Genomic DNA, 21068 nt, shown 5'->3' with positions numbered 1-21068 from the left:
ATCCAGAGCACAGGATAAACTTGGCTGCTTCCATCCCTGTCGAGTGCCCACTAAGATGTCTGTTTGTACCCTAACAGGTGTCTTTGCCCATTGGGGCTGGATGAGAGCTTTCACCTTTGTTAGTAATTTTAAAAATTGCAACAAAATTGTTAGTAATACCTTTGGTACACCTGTTCTTGGTGGGGGGAAATTTTCTTGTTTTCTAGTTTGAGTTACAAATGTGCCTGATTCCTTCCCACCTCACCTCATTCACTAAGGAAAAGCAAAATATTTGCTTGCTGTCACAAAACTGACCACCACCACTTGGGCTCCCTCTTCACTGGTGGGTTTGAGCCTTCCCTTCCTCCTGAACTGACTCATGCCCAGTTCTTATCATCCTGCAGTGTGCCACACTGGAAACTGTTCCCTGAAAAGATGAGGTGAAAAGTGTAAGCTACAGTAAAATTAAATACTATTAAGAAGGAGGACTGGCAGTGTTTTTTTTTTTAAATACAGTGACAATTGTAAACCTGGTAATTGAGGTTGAGAATAATACAGATGAATTTCTGAAGTCTTTTTTGCCTGACAATCTTTCTGATGATTTGCTATCTCACTTTTTAAATCTACCAAATCTGATACTAGTGGCTGTGAGTCACTGAAAAATTGGTTGTTTCTGTTTTGGAGCACATGAATGAGTTACTGGTGTTTCATTGTAACTTAAACTCTGGTCACTTAAAAGTGAATTGTTTCAGCTTTCATATTGAATATAAACACGTTTAAAAGATGATCTTAATCTGCTTAGGTGTTTGAGAATTGTAGTTCTGACATTACTGTTCTGTGAAGACTGTTAAATAATTGTATGTTAATTTTATTTTGCTTTATAAAAAGGATCTGCTTTCTTCTCTAGCATATCTACCTTAGTGAAAACTTAACTAGTAATATTTACATTAGTCTTTTATCAAGACATGGGATCAGTAGTTTCAGAAACAATCCCTTCCTTTGTGAAGCATGCTCTTTTATGAAGAGATAAAAAAATTAATTTGGTGCATATGTTTCTTTAGTAAGACTTAAGTTTCCTAATTAAATGTGTTTTTTTGGCCTTGCAAGACATAGCTGCATTGAAATTTCCATCTAAAGCTGTGTCTACAATCTTCATTTAGTCTTCTGGAAGCTATTTTATGGAAGCTGCTGCTGAGTATTTTTGTTTTTAATATTCTTAGCATACACTTTCAAAGCAGTCTGATTCAACTAAATTTCATCAAGATAAACTAATAGTTTAGCAGATTGAGTTATGCCAATGCTGGCTTCCGTTTTTGATGTTCAAACAATGGCTACTATGTGAGCTGTAGTTGTTTTTTGTTCTCTGCTCTCTTTCTATTCCAATTCCAGTGGGGAGATGTGCTTTATACTATTCATAGAATAGTTGGAATATTTAGGATTAGCAACGTGGAAGTGATTTGCAAGCTTATGTTCTCAAGTGGTTCCATGGTAAAGTCATTGGAAGAAAATGGTTCTCATTTGCCTTCTTCACAGGGTAGCTGAGCTTATTTCAGTAACTTAAAAGTGCTGAAAGTTTTGCTCTGATAAAGTTTTGAAGCTGGCTGTGAAACAAGTTCTAAAGAGGGGGGGGAAAACCAACCAGATTTTTGAAGCCTTCTGCATGGCAGCAGGCATAAAATTATACAGAGTCTCTTTTTCGGAGTTAAACAGATACTATTAATTGCTAATGGTTAATAAATAATCATTCTAATTAGCTTTTCTCAACATTAATTTTTTTATGATAAGGAATCCACTTCCTCCAGGGTGGAAGCTGAATCCCTATAATAGGATGGCTTGGTATGTTTGTGTTAGCTAAATTAATGCAACACCCTAGATTCTTGTTCAATAGACTACTTTTAATGGCCAAGAGCATATTGGTAAATTGTAATAGATTGTCTTAGGACAACTAGTTTTATACCCTAGGAGTAGCTGCTGCATCAGAGCATGCTTCACAGTGTGTGGTTAAGTCAAATCAATCATTATTTTTTCAAACACTGCATAAATAAAGCAACTCTTGCCTAACAGGCAAACCTTTTAGAACATATGCCTAGTAAAATTATTAGAAGTTGAGATTTAGTTGATGTCTATACTAACAATACTAATTACAATGGATACAGACTGTATTCTAAATATAATAGTGCAGATGGTAGGAAAAACTATAAATTTTCTTACAGGGCGTGTAAGAGGGTATAGTTCTTTAGTGATTCTAATCAGTAATCTAAATTGAATGCTAAAAAAAAGAGGGAAAAAAAAAAAGACCTGGCATCCCTAGCTTGCAGATTTCCAAGTGTTGTTGCCAAGAGATGGTGTGCTTGGCAACTTCTGTGTGTTAACCTTAAGTCCTATTTACAGTGAGATTAAATGCCATTATCGTTATAACTTTGACTTTTCCTTGAAAATTAAATTCCTCAAATGCAGAAGTCTCTAATGATGCTATCTGAAGTCTATGGATGGAGATCTCTTTCATCCTGTTGCTACTTTTTGCCTTTCCAAAGCCTGAAAGCCTTGTGGGATTAAAGTGGCTGCTGGTTTTGTGGATAGGATGCCTGTGATGGGTTGGTCAGGGAGGTACTGACCCTGATTAAACCACTCCTGCCATTGCTGCCTCTGAAAGTGAACAGAGATCTCTGCTGAAGCTTCTGTCTTGGGGCACAGGGTTAGAATTGAAATGTGGAAGTTTCCTGCTTCATTGCTGTACCCCTCTTCTAGGGAAAACCAGAAGTTTTTAAGGTACTTCTGGTACCTTTGAGTTAAAAAGGAGTAGCTGGAAATGGATTTGATATCTGCTTGGTGCATTTTCTCAATTAGGATGCTTATTTTGGAATTAATGATTTCAAATCAATACTGTGTTCTTCTGCACCATGCAGACTTGTTTTACACCAAACAGTGGGCAGAGGAAGTTGAAAATGTCAGAGCTTACTTGTGCTTTACCTGTTGGTTTAAGGGCTCAGTGTGAGAAACCAGAGAACCCTGACATGCAAAATGATAAGAGCTTGCAAATATAAGTAAGGTACTAGTGACTTAGAGACTGTCAGCCTTTGTCTATCTTTTACAAATTACTTGTTTCCTTTATAACTTATATTCCTGAAGTCTTAGATTCAAAGATTTTGAGACTTGAAGAAAGTTCTGTAAGCACATTCCTCTAACAAATGTCAGTGACAGTAAGGTGTGCAGTTTTGACTCTCCCTTTTCCTTAGTAATTTAAATCCTACAGAACCTTGCCTGACCTTGTTTAGGGCTAGCAGTAAAAACCCCCTAAGTACTCAATGCAATTCAAATCTGATACAATAATAACTAGAATGCCTTTTTTTTTTTTTTTTTTTTTCTGACATACTCCACCAAAATCTCATTTTTATGATGTAAGGATTGTCCTCAATGTGGTATTTTAATTGAAAAGCCAATGGTATTGCATACGTTTTTCTTAATTAAAAAAAGCAAACAAAACCTATGCAACAAAATGCCAAACCTGTTTACTGTCAGCGACCAGTCTCGGCTGTCAGGCTGGATTCGGGTAGGTTGACATGTCAGTCAGTCTTCTGTAGGACTTGAGGGAACAAGAGGCTGCTTCCTTTTAAATGCTGATGAGTTGTTTGCCAGGAGCATCCAGAAAGAGCTGTGGGCTCCTTCTCGCTGGTTTGTAACTCAGGCCATCCACCCAGCTTTTAATTACTGTCAGCTACAAACTGTGGAAGTTCAGGTCTCTTTGGAATCAATAAAGTATATTTATTTCCTTGACTGATTTCAAAGTTAGTGAAAAGGTTTTACACCAGGTTAGAGCTTCTTTGCTCCTCTAGTTTTGCTGCCCTGTTCTGTAATTGGAGCAGGACCATATCAACGTTTTCAGATTTGCTTTTTGTGCAAATTTGATTTCTATATCTGTATATGCATGCCAGCAGAAAAAAAAAAATTTAGATAAGATACAAGTGTAATCAGTTTACAGAAAAGTGACAGTGTGCAAGTTCTCCTGTAGAATCTCAGTATTTCAGCTGTGGTTGGGGAGGAGGGAGTTAGTCTGATTTCTCCAACATCTGTTGTGTATTTTATATTTGCAGGTGTGAGAAGATGTCTACAAGAGAGTGGCTTAGCTGATGTCATTATTTTAAAGTTATTTTTTATTAAAGTGAGTGTTAATTTACAGCTGATCTTTGACCTGCTTGTTGTTTCTCTGTAATTTCGAACAGTGACTGAAAGATTGTTATATTGTGCCAAAACCAAAAGTGTCACATCCAGTTGTAGCCAAGCGTTTTCTGCTCTGGGGACACATTGGTGAAGAATGACTGTTTCTCATGGTCTAGCAGTGCCTTTTCCAGCCAGCAGTCTGGTGAAGGAAAGAAGCTTAAAAAGACATTGCAAACACCAAAAAAACAAAATTAACACCCCCCAAACAACCTCACCTGTAGAGTATGTGTGTGGTTAAGGAAGAGGAGCTGAATGATACCTGTAGATGATCATGATGTTGTCAAATAATTCTCATGTTTATACTTAGGGTTAATTGAATAAACTGTAGAACAGTATGAAGGTGACTGGTTCAATTGCAATCTTGGAGGAAGTTTCCCTGCTTTCAGAATGGGACAATGTGGCCTTCATATGCATCTTTAAAATGATAACACCTGGTTTTTTTAATGCAGTGGATAATCTGGGAAGTGCTTTAGGGTGTCTGTGGTCTGACATTATTTCTTTCTTGGTCTCCATGGTATGTGAGAATTTTTGTGAAGTCTATTCAAGTTTTAAAATAGACTAATGACTTCAGGTGTCTTGATGAACACTTTGCAGGAAGGTATTTGCAGTCTCTGCTGCAGACCTGTTAAACTGTGCAGTGCTCTGTGGTTCCATCTCTGAATATTGGTGATGGCCATGCTAACCAGGCTGTGCACTCAGGGTGATGATATTTTACTTCTGGGTTATTTTAGAGGTGGTCCTTTATGTCTCTATAAATAATTTGACTTACCATGGTACTGAAGGATTGCATTCCCTTAGCTAGAAGGGGAAAGCCACGTATTAATTATGCTGAACTGAAATCTTTCTGAGGAGGTACGTAGAACTGTACATATGCTATCTATTATTGCTGGTGAGCATTAAAAAATTACTTTTCTTCATTCTAAAGGATTGTATTTGTAGTTATTATATTGTATTATACTGTGTAGTTCTTAGTTGTTGATGAGATTCAGGGATAACAGCCTTTTTGTATGCCTTTAAAAAATAAAGCATAGTTCCCCTTCCTTTTGTGCAGTGTACGTGAAATAAAATTAAACTGAATAGTTCATAAAATTAAACAGAATAGCTTTTACCCCCAATGATCCACTATGAAATATTTCTCAACTCTTTCTATGCACACAAAATATGACTCTCTGAAGCTTGAAGGACTAGAACAATTCTAAGAATAAGACATTCCTGTTCAGAGTCTGGCATACTTGTATTTCTCTCTGTTGCTTGCCCCCTTTTACTCATAAGTTGCAGGCTTTATATGTGTGATATGCAAGGTCCTTAATTTTATTTTTCCTGGCATAAGAAATGTAGTGCACCATAGCACCATATATAGCTACAGAGATACATAAGTTGTTCTAGCTGCCTTATTATTTTAAGTATTCCCAATTCATGGGCAAGTTGCTCAAAGAGAGTTAAAAAGAAGTTTATGTTCTTAAGAAATCATTATGAAAATCCTCTGGAAATGTTGCAATATTCCTTTATTGGCTTGAACTCCAGATGGAGAAAAGAAGTGGGGAGGATTGCTTTAGAGAGCAAGCTTAATTTTTTAACCTAGTTATTGTGTGTCTGGTGATATCAAGAGGAAATAATTGTATAAGGGAGAAGGCCAGAAAAAGAAGCGATGAGATGCAATAGAGTGTCTTGCCAGCTGTTCCACAATGTACATGATGATTGCTGACAGGGAAGCTGAAGGTTTCTTTCTGAGCCTTTCAGCTGCTATAATATTGTTCTTTGAGTTGGTTACCCCATAAGTCTTTGTTTCTATCTCTCTCTATAAAACGTTATTAATATCAGTAAATATCATCAATTAAAATGATGAATTAACATTGTCTTGTGGGACTGTTTTCAAAGATCAGTTAACTGAATGAGCCATGGTCAGTGGATCTGATAGAGGCTGATAAGGCTTATGTTATCTTAATGGCTTCTTCATTTTTCAGTCAAGCTTTTCTTCTGGATTTCAGCAAACCTTTTCAATTCAGAATATGTTGGTGCAGCCACCACACAGTTTCCAGCAATCTTAACATCAGTATGCTCATTCTCGTTCTGTAAAACCATATTTGCGTATGCCCCTTATCAAAATTTCTGCAGTTAAAAAACCTTTCCCCTTTTCCTCCTTCTCACAGAAGGTAAAGTTTGCCTAAGAATTTCTGCTGGGACTTGTGCTTGTCCATGTTTAAGTCAGTTTTCATGCCTGATACCTGTTTTCAGGACTGTTTGGGTATGTTGCTATAGTGTTTTATAAGCAGCATTATGTCTAATCATTCATCTTATGCTTTGGCAAAAAAGGCTTCAAACCAAGTTCAAGTTGATGGGGTGAGATCAAACGAAAATTATGCCAGAGGCAAAAGTCAAGGCTACAAAGGACTGTTCTTTGCATGCTTTCAACTAGGAGGGACAGAGCAACTAAATCTCTATCTCGTTACATTTTTAGAGTTTTAGTCCTTTGCAGGAGAATGACACAACAATTGTGGAAACTACTTTGCAATTTGCACTTTAACTGCGTGGCATCAACAAGAACAATTGATTTTATTCAGCCTTGCTATGCATTATAGGGGAAGAAAGGCAATTTCTTTTAGTCTCTTGCAGTACTAGTCTAGCCAGTTGTGTTGTCGGATGCATTTTTATTAGGATTTTCCTCAAGCTGTGAATAAACATAGACAAAGTGAAGAACTGCTTTATAGAGATACTCTTAACCTTGTTATTAATTTATATGACTTTAGGAAAGTACAGATGCATGGAGATGATTGTAAAATAGAGTGAATAAAATATAGATGTTCTGTTTACTTTCCTGTGGACATCTGGGACTTCCAGTCCCTGTGTTCCTGGTTACTTTCTACAGAATGTCATTAGGATCATGGAACTTCAACCTGGTGAACTTCTCCCAGTTTGATGTGAAAAGTTAAATATAATTGAAGTGAGTGTTTACAAATCACTTGCTTCCCTGAAGGGGGGGAAGGAGGCAGCATGATACTGTGCAAGCATTGTGATTCTACATCAGTGAAGCATAGAACAATTAAGCCACCGAGGGCATGGGGTGATCCAGTGGGATCACACACTTATTTCTGTGTGTCCTTAAAGAAAAACTCAATTGTGATAGGTCTGAACGGCATTTGAGTTCGCACGTGAAATGTTCACTCTCAAATGATTCCTGATGCTGTTCAAGAGCTAGTGGTGGGTCTAGCTACTGCTTTTACATAGAAAAACTACCAGGGAGACTGTTTTTAGCAAGATGACATAAAATGCTCTTTACTTGATGAGATGTGATAATCTTCCATCTATGTATGTTATAACCATAATACATGTTATTATATGTATGAATAATATAATGTATTATATATACGTGTGCATGGAGAGGAAAAGCTTGTAGTATGAAATTCCTTAAGAAAAAGTAAATAGGTATCTGACATCTGCATCTTTGGGGAAAGAGTTTTGACAATAGTTGTGGGAAGACATAGCATTCATTGTTGGATAGATCAGCACAGCAGCTTTCATTATAAGTGATGTCCTGCATACAGCTGGAGAGTAGCAAGCTCAATCTTTGGTCCCATCCCAGAAATTTTGGAGAAATTTTCATTATGCTTCAGCAGGATGAGCACCTCTCTATTCACTCCCTCCCTGGGACCCCTGCAGTTCACCTTCTGATGCACAGCTTAGGCACTTGATGGCTGACTGCCAGGTTGAGGTTGTCCTAGAGAAGTATGTGCAAAATCCGAGAAGGCTTTTCTTTGAAGTTGAACATTCCTTCATGTAAACCTTTGTCTTGAGTAAAACAAATATCTGGGCGGAAAAAAATGGAATGTTCTCCACATGTATCTAGAACTGTTGGATGCATGGCTTAGAAATAAACTTCCTAGAGTATCTAGAAAAGTTTGTTTCCCTCACAGATCATCCAGATAGACATGGAATGCTCGAATTGCAATGTGTAGGTATCCCACTGAAAGCAGCTGTGCCCTAGCAAGCATCCTTTGAGCCTGTTGGTTTGCCAGGTTCTTGGAGAAACAAAGCAATATGGACAGACAAGATGTATAAACACGAAGCCACAGTTTTTCACTGGAAGTCTGCTGTGAGAGCAGTGTGTGTGTGGCTGGAACACTGCCTGTGCCTATGGATGGTCTGTAACAGCAGATGGCACAGATCACTACTGCATTAATCACAGCTCTGAGTGAATGGGATGTAGAGCTGCATGTCAGGCAGCATGACTGACCTCTGAGAGGGACAGGGAGAGAGAAGGGGTGTACCTGTGATACCTTAGATTATGCAGGGGGAGTTTTGCCATTATCTCAAAGCAGTTTGTTGTAGACTTCTGCAATGTTGTCTGAGCAGTTTTCTGTGAGGACAGGGTAGAGTAGTGAAGCTGTTTGGTTGTATGCTTCTACTTCTTGACAACATGTTCGCTAGTACAAAAGCATTCAGTCAGACTTTTGAGGCCTTGCTCAGTGTATTTTCTGGTGCCCCAAATAAATGCCTTCAGCTGCTGAAGAGTAAGGATGCTCATCTAAAGGGTACCTTGTACTGCATAGTTTGATCAGGATCATAAAATCAGATAACACAAGTCCTGTTATGGTGCTTCTTCAATCTTTCTAAATAACAGATAAACCTTAAGGGGAAGGATGTGAGGGAAATAGATGATGCCCCTTCTCTTGGAGTGAGGCAGAGGGACAAGACAGATGGTTAGATGCAGAGTAGCTTGATGTGGTAATAAAGATCTCTTTAAGTACTGCTCAAACTATGTATGATGCAGTCCAGCATGGGAGCTTCTTTTTCTGTTGACTTGGAGCATATTGTCATGATTCAGTGATAAGAAGATTCAAATGGTATCAGGTGCTATTTGTTGTCCTTATTTGATGGAGGTGCTGCCTCAACTCAGGCAAAAGACAGAGGTGCAAATATGAAAACTGAAGACTATTCCAAATAGCTGTATGGGGGTGTTAACCTGCAATTCTGAACAGCATTGAAGGGAGGACCTGTGTACTTAATTGTAGGAAAATTTATTCTATATATACATCTGATCATCTTCTCCTAGTGTGTTGTTCAAAGAAATGGGCTGTTTCAGGTCTTTGCGTTTCTGAAAATGAGGCCCCCTTACACTACTGATGTCATGTTTGCATTCCATTTTTAGCAAAACCAAGAGTTCTCTTACTGTGCCTGCTATGGAAATTTTAAGTGTTTCTTAAAGAAAGATAGAATGTTGCCATTTTTAAGTGGTAGTGACTCTGTAATAAAAAAGTAAATACTATTTTTCTTCATGTTGGCCTTTTTTCAAAACCTGCTGTGTTTATTCAGTTAAAGCGTACCCTTATGTCCCTTGGCAATTAAAGAATTTATGAATTTCAAAGAAGTAACACTGTGATCCTGTGGTGTTTGGCTTTTGGTAGGAGTAAATGTAACAGAGTAGTTTACAAAGTTAGTGAGACAGGGAGGTTTCTGTAGAATTTCCTATACTTCCTAGGGTGCAAAGCCATTCAAATGAACTGCAAAGAAACCTTGAGATTAGAGGAAATCACTATGAATACAGAAAAAAATGATTAAAATGTGTCCCATGTACTCCATCTCTCCACAGCCTGAAAAGACAGTTAAATTTAACTAGGCTCAGGTTTTGTGCTATAATAAATGAAAAAAGCTTGTTTGTGTCAAGGTCTTTAAAATAATCTGTTTTGATGCTTCTTAAAAGCTTCTTCATGAAAGTTGTAAATAGTTTTTCTGTTTTTAGAGATCTGTGCAAAACTGCATAATTCATTGGAACAAGACTGATGTGGAAATATTTAAACTACTGTTGAAACTGTTTCAGGAGTTGCTTTACCTTGATCTTGTTCTGTCCTTACCTTAATTAGGAAGCTGTTCATGAAAACTACCTTGCTGAAAGAATTCTTTTGACTACTGCATTTGAAGATGATACAAAGAGTTTTCTCTAATTCAATCTGGAGGTGATTTTTTAATACTGTAGGAATTGAAGGAATTGGTATTTTGCTGGTGGTTTTGTTGTAGTTGTCTATTCCAAATCCTGCTCCTGACAGATGGGATAAGCAAATGCGATTGCTCACTTTCCTTTTCTAGTTCCCTTAGACAAGAACCTTGGCAATTAATGAAACTGGGTGGGTTTTTTTCCCCTTTTGAAGCTGACAAGGGAAAGCTGTGAAGTTGGGTACACAAGGCATTGTATGGTATCTGTAAATATAAGGATGACCTTCTGCAACCTTCTCTGAAAAAACACTGCATCCTTTTGCTATCACCCAGATAATCCTTATCCTGCTTGGCTTCTGGCCACCAGGAAGCTCAGTCCATGTGGCATCAGAGCCCTTGATTAGCAAAAGGAGTCACATGGAATTGACTTAGTACTGAATTTAGTGTTGGGCCTAATGTTTAATTTCAGTCCATTTATATTTCAATCTTTTGAACATGAGTGCAGTTAGTACATAGTTAAGCACCTTCACTAAGAGTTGTCTTTGCTTAGAGAGGAAGGTAGGCACTATCTGAATAAATACTTCTGTTCATTCAATAATGTTTTACTACGGAGTGGATGGTTATTTACAGTTGTAGTATAGATCATATATTGTGTATTAAACAGAACTCCAAAAACCCAGTAAATCCTAAGCTGTAAGAAGCCCAAAACAAAACCTTAGAAGCGTATTTGCTCTTGCTTAAAAATATCCGACAAATGTGAAATTGCTCCTTGGCATAATAAAAAGATTTTGCAAAACATGGAATTCTGGCAAGTGTTACCTTTGGAAAAAAATTGTATTCAAATCATTGTCGACCATGTGTCTTTGACTTCCCTAGTTGTTTTTCTACATGTTTTTTTTGATTTGTTGTTTTAAGATTCTTATCGTTTTGGTGGTTTATTTTTTTTTGTTGGTTTGTTTTTTTTTCAAGAAACTAAAGTGTAAATTTTTATAGGGAGGACTCGAAATGCATAACATACCCCTTTTGTGAGGGAGAAGTGCATGTGTGTACAGTAAACTCTGGGGAACAACTCTTAAGAGCTCTCCTGCTAAATTTCTCCCCTGTTACCGTTTCTTACATTGCTCCTGAACAAAAGGTGCTATAAATAGTTAAATAAAGACAGTAAATGAATATTTAGCATTTTGGTCCAAATATTTATACTTTTCACAAGAATCTAGCTTTGGCATTTCTGTAGAGTTTTTCTTGTTTGTTTGTTTTGAAATTTCAATCACATTTCTTCCTTTCTGTTCCATTGCAGAGCTATTAGGAAGTTTATTGCTATGATAGCTCTTTGGGTTCTGTTGGTTCTTATTTTATCTCTTACTGGTGTAAAGAGAAATCTGAGCTGCCTGGAGCTCATGGTATTGATGACCACAATTAGGCTGCCTGGTCTCTTGGCCGCTCAAAATCCACAATGCTGAAAAGTATTAGAGTCCATCTTTTAAAGACCTCTGAACATTGGGAAGTTTGGGAGCCTTGAAATAAAAAGGTAGAAATTGCATAAATAAGCAGAGTTCCTGAAAAAAAGTATTTATGCTTCAGAAAATGCCAGAACAGTAAAAACTGGCCTCAGACCATGCAGACTGGGAGAGGCAGTATCAAAGAGTTGTGAACAGTTGTAAGGCGAGCTGTTGACTCCTAGGACTTGAAATGTCCAGAAACAGAGTATTTGCTCCCATGATTTGCAGATCGTATCACTGCAGGATCAGCATTTCTCTTCCACCCAAGCAAATACTGCAAGACTGAGAGCTGTTAAAGTTATAACAAACAAGCCTTGCTGACTGGATTTTCAAATTTCTCTCTATGCAAACTTTTAAGAAATTAAGAGTTGGGTTACTGTGCACTGCTTCTCTCTTCCAACTGGAACATGACTTCTGGTTTTGTGTTTATCTGTGAATAAACCACATTTCAGATAAAATTACCATATCCATCTGTAAAGCTGAGTACAGAAGAATGAATTAGAAAGCTTTTTCCTGGTCTATGTTAATTTATCTCTCATTTATTAGGCTTTGATATCCTCCAAAGAAGACAGCAAGTGAGGTGTTTATTTTGTTTTGTCTCAAATAACTGACCTTGCACTCTGCTAGGAAACCTCCTAGGCTCAACTTAAAGTAACAAACTTAGGAGGTGAGCAGGAGTGGAAGAAAGCCTGCTTGAGCCATCAGTCTGAAAGCCTGGTGCTACAAAGGTGAAAACAGCTTTAGCCTCAGCAGCTGCATTAAGCTGCTGCAGAAAGGATTAAAAGGAAGTGTGGCTCTGTCAAGGAGTGAGATGAGTCCATTATTTCTGGCAGGATCTATGTTGAGCTATGGTAATAAGTTCAGGTGGCATCCCCAAATTACAGTGATAGCCATGTTACTGTTGCCATTACTGGTTTTCTAGTGTAGGATGTTAAAGGTGGCATGCCAAGATTTCATATTTGTCCTTCTGGTGTCGCTTAACAGAATTATTCATTTTCTTTAGACATAAAAGTCACAGAATTTCTTCTGAACCCAAAATTTCAGGACTTTATGGATTTTTACTGTGACAATTCTGAATTTTGAAATTTTGATGTCAAAGTTACTCTTTCAAGGGCATAGCCTGCTGCTTAGTCCTGAGGTTTCTGGTTTCCTTACTCTCTGCACTTGGTTTTGTATGTTTGGGTTCCCACTGGGTAGTGTTTGGGGTTAGTTTGCATTTGTTGAATATTGAGGGGTTTCCCCCTGAGTCAGTGTGAGTCACTTAATGGGGCTCTTGGCTTAATCTGGGTACTCGAGGATAAGGCAGGTCTAAAATGCTCATAGCTGCTGCTGACTGGAGCTGCTCTTGCTATTTTGGAAAGGTGAAAGACCATCTGATACCTTTCTGAAAGCAGGAGGAAATAGGGATGGGCAGAACAATAATCTTGTGGCTTTTAAAACTTGTACAGGTTTCCCTTACATACACTAGAAGTTTTAATTTTCATCTGGAGTGTTGCCCATATGATTTGCATTTCCAGGTTTATAGGCACATTCCTCTAATCCCTATATTTTCACTAGTGAGAAAGAAAAGTATATCTAGGTTTCTCTCAAATTCAGAGTTCCTAACTGATTTGGTTTATGTCAGTGTACTAATATATTAGTATACAATACTAGACAATCATATTTGAAGAAAAAAACTAAGGTTTTGTGGCTCATAACTTTTATAAGCTCATGGCTCTCTACTGAGACTATTCCTCTTTTTAGTAATAGTTTTTCGGATATGTCTGAGAGCTGGCAGGTTTTTTTAGTATCTTGATGCCTGAATGTTTAGAGCCATGTTTTTTAGTTTTGGTTTGTTTTCTTTTTTTCCCCCCTAAAAGGCCATCAAGCACGTGACTCTCATCACTGGGAAATTTCTGGCGTGTTTGAACATAGCATGCTATGTGCCACAGGTTCCTGCAATCGGGAAAAAACTTATATGCTCAATTTGTTAGTGCAATTTGTTTTTCCCAAGCTGAGATATTAGGGGGAGATTTGTGTGATAGATACAAGCTGTTTGATTTTTGTAAAATATCATATAGGTTTAGACTAAAGGTTTTATGTATTTAAATGTCAACACTTAAAAAAAAATCAGCATCATTTAGCTGGCATACCATACTGGTTTTGGCTTAAGTTAAGCCAAAGTGGCTGGTAAGGGGCAAACTTGAATTACAGAGGTTTATTCAGTTCATGTCTGCCTTAGAGTGGTGCAAGGTTTGCTCTTTAAATGAGGGGTCTGTGTTGAGGCTCACAATAGAATAACTATAAATATTGATGTGAATAATGTTGTTTTAGATCAAGACAACTGGAGGGAGAGCGAGAGGAAGAATGTGTTGCTCTTCTGTAACTGCAGTTACAGCTCTTTCTATAATTTAATAGTTTAGCAGTTTAGTATGTGAGGTCAGATGGAGCTCAGACTAGGAAATAACAGTGATTCATTTTTCCAAAGCAACTTTGCTTTTCTTTTGCCTTTAAACAAATCTTAATTGGAATAGAACAGAGTAATATAAGTAGAATGCTTTTCTTGTTGCTAGCTTTTCCTCCTGCTTAATTTTATTTTGCTGTACTGCAGTTAGTGAACTACAAGAACCTTTAAGTGGGCAATCTTTTAAAACAAAGTTTTTTTAATTTTTTTTTTAATGTGTGCTGCCTTTTCTGCCTTTTGACTTTTTCTTTTGACAGCAGGAACAAAAGGACACTTGTTTTTTATATTCTTACTTGGCCGGAATACAAATCAAAATAGCAAAATAACTACTGCATTTGGAGGGTGGCAGCTTTAATAAATCAGTTAAATACTTCAGAGTTCATAGTTCTTCCTGTTTTCAGTATAGGGAATTTTTTATGTATGCTTTAATGCTTTACCTCGATTATCACCTTGAAGACTTGAGACAAAGTGTAGCACTGTTCTTTTTATAGTATCTGCAAAAAATTACTGATTTCCTCTGTAAATCACTGGAAATTATTACAAGTGTGCATTTTTCAACGAAAATAACTTTTCACTTTATTATTCTCTTGGATTTTTCATTTTTAAGGAAGACTGCTCTGGAGTGCTATGAACAAAGGAATAGTTGTTACAGACTGCTATTAAAATCATTTGGATGTTGCTTTGGAGTGGTGTGTATCTCCTGCCCCAAAGGATCTGTCACCACACTCCAGTTCAACAAGTCTCTGAAACAGCATTAGCTTCTAGCTGTGCAAAAGTTTAAAAGTTGATGAACCAACAGTTTATTGTGCAAGACCACCAGTGGCACTGATTCTGTAGATTTTAATGGGGAGATGGATTATTCATTCCAACAAGGCTAAATGAGAATTGTGACTGTGCTGATAGTGTTGTAGATAGATGCTTTTAGGAAATAAAAGTCATGTTCTATGGATAAATGTGTGCCTCTTTTCTCCATGCACTTTCCCCCAAACAGATTAATTGAACCTACCAAAATGTAACTTCAGCAGAGCACAACTATAGTTTGTAGCTCAAAAGGAATTTAGAACTGCTAGGAATGACCTTGATAATTGACAATACCCCCTTTAGTTTGAACTTCCACAAACCCACCTTTGTAGTTATTCCTAAGGGCCCAGCACTAGCCTCAATCAATTCTGAATTTTATAAGTATAAGCATCTTTGATCTCTTCTGTGGTATGTGGAAAACCATTATGTGTTTTTTTTCAAAGGTGTGATGAATTCTGAATACTTGATATACTGTGGGGTGTTTCTTTTCAGATGTTTATGTTACTCCCCCACAACTGAGAGCCCTTTCTCCTCAGTGGTACAGTTATCATACACTAGCATCATTTATGTTTGGTCTTTAATTCTTTCTCCCTCCTTCTGAAAAAGCACTCCATACACTTCCCCTGGAACTCTAGGAGTAATAATAAAAGAAGTGTGTACCTCTTCCTCTTCTTGATCTTTTTCCCCTGATGTCTTTCCCCTTGTTTCTTCATCCATCTAGTACTTCCACTCCTCTTTGTTAGCACAGAGGAGGTGTGGGGAAGAGGGAGTTCTCTGGATTAAGAAAGCTCAGGTAGGGCATTATCTAATTCTTGAATCCAAGAGCCCTGTGGAAGGGTATTGGAACTGGCCAAATCAAAGAAAGAGGATGAAGATGGCTTGCTTGCCAGGATGCTTTCACAGCCTTCCCTGGATGTGTCAATAGAAGTCTCAAATGAGTTCATTGCAAATGGAACTTGCCTGTGTAAAACAGTGCGAAATAAAGGAGGTTGGATTGCTAAACAGGCTATTGAGTTACACTTGTTTTCAGTTTTCTGTATAAATTATCTTGTTCATGGATCAAGTCGAACTTGATACTGTTTTTATTCTAGATGATTTTGGCAAAGCACTGTCTAACTCATTTGTCTCAATTTCTTCACCATGTTGGAAGTGTTTTTCTTTGATAGTGTGTCAAAGCTTATTGAAGTTCTTGACATTAACTACTGTATTAAATATAAAATATTGCATCCTAAAGTTGTCTCATGCTAGTTTATGTGTCTGTTTTCTTTTGTCTGGGAATTTTACAGACATGTTGTAAGGCAGCTGCAGTTGGAAACCTGCTGCTGTGTCTTGGAAGCCAGCAGAAGTATCATTCTTTGTATGAGCTTTCAAACTAGTATTTGGCTGAAGACAGCACAGAGATTCAAATCTGAGGTGCCAGAGTGTGTTGATGAGGAACTATTTTAACTGAGGTGGTTTATTTAGTCAGTCCTGTTAAACTATTGTGATAGTTCAAGCTGGTCTCACATATCGCTATGGAGCCAGGTCTCATTGTAATCCTACTTAAAGGCAGCTTGTAGGCAATTTTCTTTCAAGACTGCTTTGTCCACAGACAGAGACCTGTTTCTATCTTCTAATATTTTGCTTATCTTTTTTTTTTTTATAAACTGAATAGCATTAGCTGGGTACTTTACACTAGCAAAACTAAGCTCTCCAATGATGTATAATAGCACCTATGTAATAATTTATCATCTAGTTCCTTTAATATTCCTTTTCTGGTTCAGGGATTCCTGTATCTTGAAGACTTTGCAGTATAAGTGCAAAGCAATAGCTTTGGTAATAAAATTTATATGTGTGATAGTCTCTTATGGCTAAAGGTTTAAATGACTTTACAAAGCTTACTTATTACTTGCTCCCTGACCTCATTAGGAGAAGATGGAAACTGTGCTGTCCTTACCAGCTGCAAATTCTTTGAGGCTGTGGTGGCTGTTGTGTTAGCCATTCCTGCTGACAGGCTGCTGTAGGGAAAAGAGGAGGAAGGGAAGCGTGAGCCCTGGGGCCGGGTGCGATAGGGTATCGCGGCACAGGACAGCGCGCATCTGCACTGCCCCGCGCTAAATCTGCTGTGCTGTGCCAGAGCCAGAAAGCAGGAGCTTTCACACTTGCTGCCTGTTTCCCACTCATTGTAAAGCCCTGCCCTATCACTTGATAGACCTGGAAAGGAAGCGCAGAGGAAGCAAGTGCCACTGCTGGTTCAAAATGTTCCAGGGCGACTGGAAACTTTGAGCAATGGCCTGGGTGAGAAGAACAAGACCTTATTGACAGGGTTCAATCCTAGTTAAGTCTGTTTCCCATCAACTTCCTAAGTAATCGCAGCCTTTCTTTTTTCATCTCCTTTGCACTCTCTGGGTCTTCCACTTTCACCTCCTTTTAAAATTTTATTTGTAATTTCATGTTGTAGTGGACTGAGCAACCAAGGAGAACTAGGAAGTTTTCCCCTCTCTGCTAAATCCTGGAGGAATTGCTAATGAAAAAGATAACAAAAGCATTAAGAGCAACTGTCATCTTCCCCCTTTGCACCCAGATTTTTCTATCAAATATTCTTTGAATTGATCCTGAACCGGTGTCATGGACTGCTATTACAGGGCTACAGAGCCCTGTGAAGATCTGTGCACCACCTGTATGTGTAGTGGGAGAAAGTTTCAGCTTCCATCTTTCTTGGTTTCAAGCCCTTCTAGACTGTGTGAGACTTTATGAAGCATTTATACCATGAAGTAATTCCTTTTCTAATGCTGCGCTTTGAAACATAGAGCAATGTGCTCCTTGTACAATGTACTCCTTGTGCTATTTTGCATATACATATCCAGGATTTTGCCATCCATGCTGTAAGCAATTTCCCTTGGCACTCCTGCTCCCGTAGGGTCTCCTAGTGCATCTAAAATTTCTTATTTTAGTGTGTTCTTCTTCTTAGGCTCTCTGAGGCAAAAGCAATTCATTTAATATGAGGTAAAAAGAAGTATTTTCTCGGGAGCAACATGCTTTTAAGGGATGATCAGCGAGAGATGTCTCTGGCCATGATTATGACAGAGCAGATTCACATAACAAAGTTTAAACCTGTAAGCGTAGGTGGCATCTCACTAGTTTTATGATCTTTTTGTAGCAAGTCATTTGGGTCTGAGAATACATTCACATATTAAAGGAAGAAGCAATTCAATAAGTCAGTGAAAGCTGCAGACTTTGGGCATGGGTAATAACTGAATTGGTTAGTGAGAACTTTTTTGGAGGGGTTAACTTTGCTGGGTTTGTGATGGTGTGTACACATTTATAGAGGTGTTATGACTTACTGGTTTTGCTAATCCTGGCAATAGTCAGGCCAGGAGAATCCTCTTATTTCAGGAAAACTTGTGTTAGCACATGTTTTAACATATTTGCTTTCGAGGAGCTTAATAATTTAAGTTTGACAAGAATTTCAGAGAATAAAAAAAAGAAAAATCCCTGAAATTAAATGACCTGAATTCTCAACCTTCAATGGCATATATTTAAAATTTGAAAATGGCTTTTATTGTGTAGTTAAAATATAAGGTGTGCTAGGGATGTTTTTGAAAACCCAGTAGATCAGGCATGGCAGAATTATGGCTGCCTTCAGAAGCCTTTGTAGAAAGAGCGCCTGGGCAAGGGAGACGCCAGAGTGACAAGGTGCTACAGAGCCACACTGGTTTGCAGAGAATGCCCAGCTTGTACTATTTTATTTTTTTTAATGTGTTTTTCCTTCCCTATCTCCAAAATAGTTCAAATTCAGTGACCGTGGTTAGGATATTTTGGAAGGATAGTCCCCAGGCACTTTATAATGGAACTTGGGAAGGGATTCAAGAGATGGGAGTTCTCAGCCAGCATCTGTAAGCAAGTTATCTTAAAATATACTGCTTCATAGTCTAAAATTAACTAAAGAGAGTCTGTAGTATTTTTAGGTCGGTGTATGAATCTGGAGAAATCAAAGTATAGGCTTGTTACCCAGTCTACTCACTACAAGTTTTTTCTTCCCTCTTTAGCGACCTTGAGCAGTCCAGATCTCCCAGGCCCATTCAGTGTGTTTCTAACCTTTTCCTCTATCTTGCTCTTCGCAGGATGGATCGTACTTGGCTGAGTTCCTGTTGGAAAAGGGCTATGAGGTGAGTGACTCGGTGACTGGCTGCAGGCTGATGGAATCGTTTGGATGCTGCAGCCCCAGCCCGCTTCCTCTGCTTCTGTCCTTCTCTGTGTATGTTTTCCACTCCAGTCCTAGATAACAAATCAAAACTCCACAGAGGAATGTGCAGCATGGCCTGTAATCGTGCCAGGTTATTGTACTATTTATCATCTAATGTCCACTGGTGGATTCCCTCTTCTCCTCGGGGTATAGCTGCTTTGCATGTTTCCCGCCAGCTCAGATAAGCAGTGACCCGTGTGAGCCAAAACTGTAAGGAATTAGGGAATAATTTATGATGCAATGTACCACATAAAGGAATAAGCATCCCTTGTTCTTTCTCATTCCCCACCTCTCTCTCTCCACAGTAACAGCCATTTTATTTTGGCAGTTATATTTCAGCAGTGAAAACCTTGCATTTTGCTTTCTCTGTTCAAAAAGAAAAAACAAACCTTAAAACAAAACCCAAACAACAAACCCCAAACAAGTTGAACAAGTTTGGTGCAGTTGCTCTCTACCTTTTCTCTTGGATTAATCAATTATTGCTTAGCACATGAGTTTTGCTTACTTCTTTCTTGAAATAAAGGGAGTCTGATTCCTTCTTGCTGCATAATTTTCCCTGGAAAAAAATCACTTTTCTTGTGGTCCAGCAAAGCAACAATCACATTGTTGCTATTGTTATGGTATGATTTGAGGGGTTTGAACTGATGTGGGCATAAGTGTAAGATTATTTGGCTTCTGGGTCATACAAGATGCTTCTAAAATGTGTGATAATGGAAGGAAATGGGGTGGTCAAATTAATCTCCCGACAATGTAGTATTTTTGGGGGGTTTAGTAAAAGTTAGTGCTTGTTTTAATATTGAATGTTATTACTTCTGTTGTAATACTGCTTCATAGTTTAGTGAAAAATCTCAGCCAGTCTGTGCTTCCCATACTTTTTGTACCAGGATAATCTTGCCTTGCGTATTCCATCTTTTCTTTTGATTAATTTGCTTATTGAAATTGGTTTTTCAGTGTTGTAAATGGATTATTTTTTACTATTTCTCCATTCTGTTTGGGGATGAGAGATGTCATTGTGGTTGCTTTTATTACTTTGAAGGCAAAGGACATATTCTCCCATAGTCCACAAGGAAGATGGCAACAGCAAATGCAATATAACTCCTTCAACAATACAAAGATTACTATAATTGAGTAGGGTTTTTTCTTTCTGGTCTTCAGTTCTCCATCAACGTATTGGAATTCTTTCCTATGTTCCCATTTAGAAACCTCTGTTCCTAAATAACTGAACACAAGCAGACATATTGCCTCCCTAATTGAGGTGCTCCATTTCACTTTTTGTTTTTTTTATGTGTTTGAAGATCTGGCTCTGTTGCGAAAAATCCACTGATACATTCTTCACTAGATTAACCAGTTTGGACACATTTTGACCTGTCACAGAGTTTGCATTTCACTTGTCCCACGCAGACAATGGTACCTTTCATCAGTTTTCTTACGGTAACATTGCTGTCAGGGATTAAGCATTTGGCTGGTTTCTTGCTCTTGTATGTGCATACCAGAATAAGGAGTGGGTGAAAAAGGAAATAAAAAAGCAGGGTTCACTTTTTTGTTATTGCTGGATGTAACAGGCTCTCTGGATTTGTCTGTTTACTGAATCTTTTGAAGTCCTGGGAAGGTTGCATTTAGCACATCTCGTTGGTCAAAAGTTTGTATCACAGTCATGAGCAGAGACAAAGCTCTTGCAAGGCCAATCTTTCATCAAGCTTTTGAGCTGGCAAGATTTGACTTATTGGTCAGCCATTCAGATGAACATGAATTTCAGCTAGACTTAATTCAGAGATAGATAACTGAGTGCTCAAGAAGTCTCTCATCAGACTTTTAAGCCAAAGTATTTAATTTTGCTAGAAGAATCACAGAATAGTTTAGTTCAGGTTGGAAATGACCTCCAAGATCATCCAGTCCAATTGTTAACCCAACACTGTCAAGTCCACCACTAAATTATCTCCCTAAATGCCAGATCTACTTGTCTCTTAAATACCTA

General features: G+C 38.1%; 1 protein-coding gene across 1 annotated transcript in view; it reads left to right on the top strand.

The window, feature by feature from the left end:
• Positions 1–21068, top strand: part of GMDS (GDP-mannose 4,6-dehydratase) — a 404327-nt gene that overhangs the window by 41458 nt on the left and 341801 nt on the right. Inside the window, exon 2 of the mRNA XM_014872447.2 lies at positions 18972–19016. Within this exon, the coding sequence (XP_014727933.1) occupies positions 18972–19016 (45 nt within the window). The remainder of the gene's footprint in view (positions 1–18971; positions 19017–21068) is intronic.

The sequence above is a fragment of the Sturnus vulgaris genome, chromosome 1 (genome assembly GCF_052056855.1).
Source record: "Sturnus vulgaris isolate bStuVul1 chromosome 1, bStuVul1.hap1, whole genome shotgun sequence".
NCBI lineage: Eukaryota > Metazoa > Chordata > Aves > Passeriformes > Sturnidae > Sturnus > Sturnus vulgaris.
This window is presented reverse-complemented; position numbering and strand designations above follow the sequence as displayed.